The sequence below is a fragment of the Glandiceps talaboti genome, chromosome 14 (genome assembly GCF_964340395.1).
Source record: "Glandiceps talaboti chromosome 14, keGlaTala1.1, whole genome shotgun sequence".
Classification (NCBI taxonomy): domain Eukaryota; kingdom Metazoa; phylum Hemichordata; class Enteropneusta; family Spengelidae; genus Glandiceps; species Glandiceps talaboti.
Window position 1 is genome coordinate 5,586,472 of NC_135562.1, and position 6,533 is coordinate 5,593,004.

General features: G+C 36.2%; 1 protein-coding gene across 2 annotated transcripts in view; it reads left to right on the forward strand.

The window, feature by feature from the left end:
• Nucleotides 1-3,949, forward strand: part of LOC144445556 (small ribosomal subunit protein eS21-like) — a 372,415-nt gene extending 368,466 nt beyond the window's left edge. Inside the window, exons 1-6 of one of the 2 annotated variants that reach the window (XM_078135155.1) lie at nucleotides 145-216; nucleotides 322-387; nucleotides 994-1,057; nucleotides 2,277-2,348; nucleotides 3,094-3,149; nucleotides 3,829-3,949. In XM_078135155.1, the coding sequence (XP_077991281.1) occupies nucleotides 338-387; nucleotides 994-1,057; nucleotides 2,277-2,348; nucleotides 3,094-3,149; nucleotides 3,829-3,844 (258 nt within the window). In that variant the 5' untranslated portion in view covers nucleotides 145-216; nucleotides 322-337 and the 3' untranslated portion in view covers nucleotides 3,845-3,949. Of the gene's footprint in view, nucleotides 1-144; nucleotides 217-321; nucleotides 388-993; nucleotides 1,058-2,276; nucleotides 2,349-3,093; nucleotides 3,150-3,828 lie in introns of those variants that run through there. The other variant, XM_078135156.1, reaches the window with a different exon arrangement.
• Nucleotides 3,950-6,533: the final 2,584 nt, after the last annotated feature.

The following is a 6,533-nucleotide window of genomic DNA, read 5'->3' on the forward strand; positions in this document are numbered from 1 at the left end:
TACAAAGTTTACAATGCATTGCTAAGTAATTTCAATGAAAAGCAATCGAAATGTGTTCGTTTACATAAAAAGATTTTATATTATACTCACCTGGAATTCAGTCTCACCCCTAGTAGTTCAAGTCACGAACAAAAATGTTGTACGAGATAATGTACGTGAATTGAAGCGCCATGCTCGTTCTCTTGAACCCATTCTCGTCACTTGTGAACCGACACAGTAAGTACTCCAACAGTTTTGATGAATTCTGCATTAACTGCGGCCCAATCGGTCTTGATAATTAGTCACGACAACTCTCTAATATCCAATCTTTATCATTCTTAGGAAATAAATAGCCAAGATGCAGAACGAAGCCGGAGAATGCGTTGATATGTACATCCCACGTAAATGGTAAGTCGTACAGGCAGGAAGGTACCACATGAGAGTAGATGTGAAGCCATAGACACAACTGTTGGTACATGTAATATATACATATGGCTATATTTCATATCTATGTTTTTCCTATGAATCCAATTCAGATGAGAGTACGTTTTAGTAATTTGTGGTTTGACAATGTTTGCCCCATGTCTTTGGGAAATCAAGATTGGGGATCATAAATATATAATTGAATGAATAATCATAGAAATTACATTTCATTTCCAATCTCATTAATGACAGACTGAAAGAATGTCCAGAATGATTGAAGAACAGTGGTCCAACTGTATTATTTGTGTACAAACTAGGGAGTTACACGTAGGGTAACAGTTAGTATCGAGGGTGGAACACCTGAGGTTCGGGCAAAGCCCTCACTGCGAACTTTGTTCGCTTATCGGATCAGAAGAAAGCCTAATCGTCTAGTAGCAGCAAGATTAATAATATTATAAGATTAATAGTCAAGCTCTTTCAGAGCAGGTGAGGGCAGAGCGACATGACATACCTTACAGTCTAGATTTTGAAGTGTTTATAGACAAAAGGTGATTTTCATTGACCCTTATTTTTCTGTCCTTTCTTTCTTAGCTGTGCAAGCAACAGAATAATAGCAGCTAAGGATCATGCATCTATTCAGATAAATGTTGCAGAGGTAAGATAAATGTTAAATTATGATCTAGTTCCTATATGTGCTACAATCATCTGAATCATCTCCACCATATAGTCAGATGAATTTCTACAGCACAGCATTCCGTTCTTACCACCAACAGCAATAGTTTATGCTATTGGAGTGTTGATATAAACATGGTGATGTTATTGCATTGCCACATGATTAAGACTGGATGGTGGAGCTCATAGTAAGCATTTTGCATAGTGACTGTCTGGATGACGTAACCAATTACTACTACTGTCTGTCAGTGTGTGATGGATTACTACTGACATGTATTGTTCATCCCTTCCCCAGTAGGAGATTTATGTAGATTTTTGATAGAATTTGTCCATTTGACTATACGTTAGAAAGAGATCATAGAGAAAGATGACACATATAGTAACTAGACTAGTAAAATTATTGTTGATACACACATACTGAAAGTTTGAATGTTGGATCAAATTATTGAATTCCCTCCTAATGCACCAGTTATGTACAGATAGAACTGCATGAATGCATTTATCTCGCAGTTTTTGCTAAAATTTTGGATGCCTGGTAACAGAAGTGGGAAATCTGTCAAAACTGGTATATATTTTCACACATTTTACTATGTTTTGTGGAACCTCTGTAAAACTCTGTAGAGATTTTACCTTCCTGCTAGAACTATGCTACCGATCGGATAATGGAAATGCTGTCACACCTCAACCATATTCTTCAATTTTGTTAATTTGCTGTTTCACGTAGTAGCAACTATAGTAGGACTTGTCAGCACTAATGGCAGACATGTGGATTTAAATGTATCCCCCTTGCTATAACTTAAAGCTTGTGATGACAGTCTTGCATATATGTAATTGTTTGTGAGTTCTAGTATGCCCTCTAGGCAAGTCTGACTTGTCCAGTAACAAGCCTGGTTCAAATGGGATTACAATTTGGCTGAGAGAAACAGTTGTCTCACAAAGCTGTAGAAAAAGTTAACCTTATGGCTCCACTGATAACATAGCAGTAATGTGAGCACCTGGGAATGAATCGTGGGCCTTTAATCTTCTACATACTCAATGATTACGTCTGTGAACAATTATGTCTGTATTGTGTTGATAGGTTTACTGCTAGGTATGTGTTTGCAGTATGAACATAGACACTTGACTTGTACAACAGAGATATTTTAAATAAAACAATAACAAATTGCAATTAATTTTTGGTTTTGCGTATTACCTATCTGTAGGTTGATGAGACCACTGGCCGATACAATGGCACATACAAGACATATGCTCTGTGTGGCACCATTAGGAGAATGGTAAGTATTGTAGTCAATTGAGTCATGTGCACACTGTCTTAAACTCTTGGTTTGAATGTTGATAGAGTGATATGATAGTGAAGATAGTACATGTATATATAGTAAACATTTATAAAGTGTCTTGTACAGTGAATGGCATCTTCACATACGTTGTACCATAGACCCAGTGTGTGTCTCTAGGGTGTATGGTTGTACAGTGTAGTGTATTACATAAGACATTTGAGGAAGGAGGCTGAATGCCTCCAAAAGCTTATATCTTATATCGCCACAGTTAATCTTGGTCAAAAGTGCTACTAGATCTTAGATTTACATGGCTACATCTAACTACTTACCCCTGGCACAGACCTATAATGTCACAATGGCCCTGTACAGCATTCTGGAAGCATACAATCCATTGCAGTCACTGTAAGCACATTAGGTTAAGCCCTTCATAAAACAGTCCTTGTCCTACTAGGTTCCCAGTTATACAGCTACGTTGACTGCAGCACAGTTGTGATTGAAATCTTGCCAAAGGTCTTCAGCCAGTCAGAAACAAACGAGAATGTTCAAATTCAAACCATCGTCTTCTGGAGTCTGAGTAACCCACTCTAATCATTCAACTATGCAATTCCAAAATAGTAAAAACAGTCCTTTGACAAAACTTATACAGTGTTTATGTTTTGAATTTTTATGCAACAATTGTGAACTTAGTTCTTCATGATTTTCAATCATAATAACCAGTTTATTATTTTCTTTCAAACACCAGGGAGAATCAGATGATTCAATAAACCGCCTTGCACTGAGAGATGGCGTAATTTCCAAGTAAGTTTCTCTACTCATATTTATGTAACAAACCTTTGATTTGTGCTGTTTGTGGTAATTAGGAAGTCCAGAAATTGCCAGCCACATCTGGAAAATCCTGGGGGGGAAATCAAATACCCAGGGAATAAGATATATATATGTGTATATAGTTAACCACAAATGTGGAAAATTTCCATAGCCTGTTAATAAACTTCATGGTGTGATATTGACATTTAAGGGGAACACCATTTGAGGGACTGGAAATAAAGGCATTTTCATAAACTGGGGGTTCTGAAGAGTCATTGTATGATTTTATATCACCTAAAATTACTTGTGATTTCTTAGAAATATCAAGTTGACTTTTAACGTCATTTGGGGAATGTAGGTGATGTAAAATTATGAAATTAGTACTCGTGCTCTCCAGAACCCAAAGTTTAAAAAAAAATGTCTGTATTTCCTGGAGTGGTGTTTCCGTTTAAGTGGCAGTTTAATTTTGACATGTGCTCCAAAATAATCTGCCAACTAAGTGATTCGTGGTGAGAAACTGAAAATCTAAATGTATGTGACCAAAACTACTGTGTGTTCAAATGAATATTGTTACTTTTCTTGGTGGTCAAACATTTGGTGAAGCATCCTTCTGCAACACTACAGCTCACTATGATATTTCTATCAATATTGTTCTATTCTGCTTTCATTTTAGGAACTTCTCAACCTAAAAGAAGAAAAAGAGATATTACACAGTGAACATCTTGTGTTTTATTTAAAATGACGTGTAATTCATGCATTTGGAAAAATAAACCGAGTGTGACTTTCACATAGAATTGTTTTATGGCATTGTGTATTTTTATTTGTGTATATGTAACTTCTCTATCTAGCTATGTGTATATGTGTATACCATTAGTTTTACTCAAACAAAAGTCAAGAAATCTGCCATCTAAGTTTACTAGTATGTTGTTTCAACAAAACTGAAGAAATGTGCACACATTGGTTATATCATGCCTTTTAAAGGGTTGTGGCCTCCGCCATGAAGAATGAAATTACATGTATAAAAAAAATGCTGTGCTTCAGAGGGGGAGGGGGAGGGAATAAAACATTCTAACAAGACAAATGGCAGTAGGAGGTATGGATAAAATGTTCGAGAGTGAATACAAGTGATACAAAAAATTACAGATGAGAGCAGAGTGGAGTTGAATACTGCCCTCAGGTGTTGTACAGCAGACCACTGAGATTAGCATGAGAAGGCTTGATGTTGGTTGTCGGCTGTACAGAAGTCAAGTGATTAGTGAATAGTTCAGAATGAACTCTTACGAAAGAAATACTTAAATAGGATTGTATTGATAAGTATATGTGATTCCCCAGTATTTTTTCTTTGTTCAGCCAAGGAAAATATGAGTGACCTAAGGGGTCTGTATCACTATGAATCTAGTCAAGAGTATTTACCTATTGCATGAGGAAAATATTAGAAAATAACAATTATACCACTGCCAGGAATATCAGAAAAATCGGGGAAAGTAATGGCAATTTTGACTGGTATTTCGAACATCGCAGAACCAGGGGATAAATTCCATATTATTGGCTTATGCATGTTATAATTATGATATTAAGCAAAAACGATAAGTGAAATTGTCTATGGAAATGTTTCCACAACTTTCAGCAAGTTATATTTTTGATCTTGATGACGAATATACCGTGATTGATAACTAGTGCAGCCAGACATCTACGGATATTTACTTACAATTACAAACATATTAAAGAAATTTCAAAAGCACATGACGATCCAGATCATACTTTCAATTATCACTTACCTCTAAGCATCAATTATCACGAGATTGGCAATTTACTAAAATATAAATGAATGAAAATTTAGTGTGGGTGTCGAGTTCCTGGACAATGAACCGTAGGCGTAGACGTTGCTTTCCAACGTCTACGAATCAACTATAGTTGAATGATCATGTGTGTAGCTGAGGTAAGACTTACCGGGTATGATATGGGAAAACCTATCATAGCTGTAATATTTCACTTTTATCATAGAGATACATAAAGCCTTTAATAACACAACATTTGGGTAATATCATTCGTACTACAGAACCGATCCTGAGCGACTGTGAATAGCAAAAATATGATCTGAACGACAAATGAGTTCGAGTCAGGGACCATCTAGCGCCAGCAACGGTAGACATTCCACGCTTATCCTCGCGATAAAACTTTGCATCTATTTGTCTGATCACTGCACTGTAAACCTAAAAGATTTGGCCTAAGGGCGACGGTATATGTACAAATGTATGTAACATTGTAACGTTATTTATTTCTTCTTTTTTTTAATATATAAAAATGAAATTTCAAAAAGAACCACAAAAATACAAATAAACAAAACGAATATACATCAGCTTCTGACACTAGTCATATTGCAACATTTGTAGAGTGATCATGTGAGCGACCGGCATTTTAAATTTATGGGTGGCTTTTATCGCATGACCGATTCTTCATTGAGAGAAATATTAGCTTTATAATCCGTAGTATCCCTTGCGGACGCTATCTCTTCTGTTGAAGGCTATCACAATAGGGCCGGAAAGAACCCCGGAAGTTGACTGATGCTCAGAAAACTGTGAAAGACCTGGATGGATACAATATTGACTTAGCGATGGGGCCTGCGGCCTTAGTGGGTCAAATACAGTGCTGTATAATGATTCAGAAACAAGGATTTATTATCAGCTTACATTAATCACCTTTCTTGTAAATCTTCACTGAAATGTCACTTTTAGTTTTTAATCGACGGATAGTATCGAACGATCCAATGACGGCGATAGAGTTGATATCGGATGTCCGGATGTACTGAAGAGGAAAAAGTATGTTATTACTTGTACCATGGTTGTAGATAAAGAGTGGACTGCAATCATGAATTTGTATATGCATGTAACTGGAACAAACTTTTGGTCAATTAAAAGTAAATTACTAAGTAAATAAGTTTGTTTGTTTGTTTGTTTGTTTGTTTGTTTGTTTATTTATTTATTTATTTATTTGAAAAAAAGGATGAGTCACGCGATGTTAACATAAAGTAGAAAGGTTTATATACGGTAGGACGTAGATAAGGGGTATACATATCTATATGGGCATTATGCGCATCGTTAACGTGCAATCATAAATATTCTTATCTATCTACCTATCTATCTAACTATCCATCCATCCATCGATCTGTCTGTCTGTCTGTCTGTCTGTCAGTCTATCTATCTATCTATCTATCTGTCTGTCTGTCTGTCTGTCTGTCTATCTATCTGTCTATCTATCTATCTATCCATCAAACCATTTATCCGTCCGTCTGTCTGCCCCTACATGTATGTCTGTTTGTTTGTCTATCTATCTCTCTACATGCGTGCATGTCTGTCTGTCTGTCTGTCTGTCTGTCTG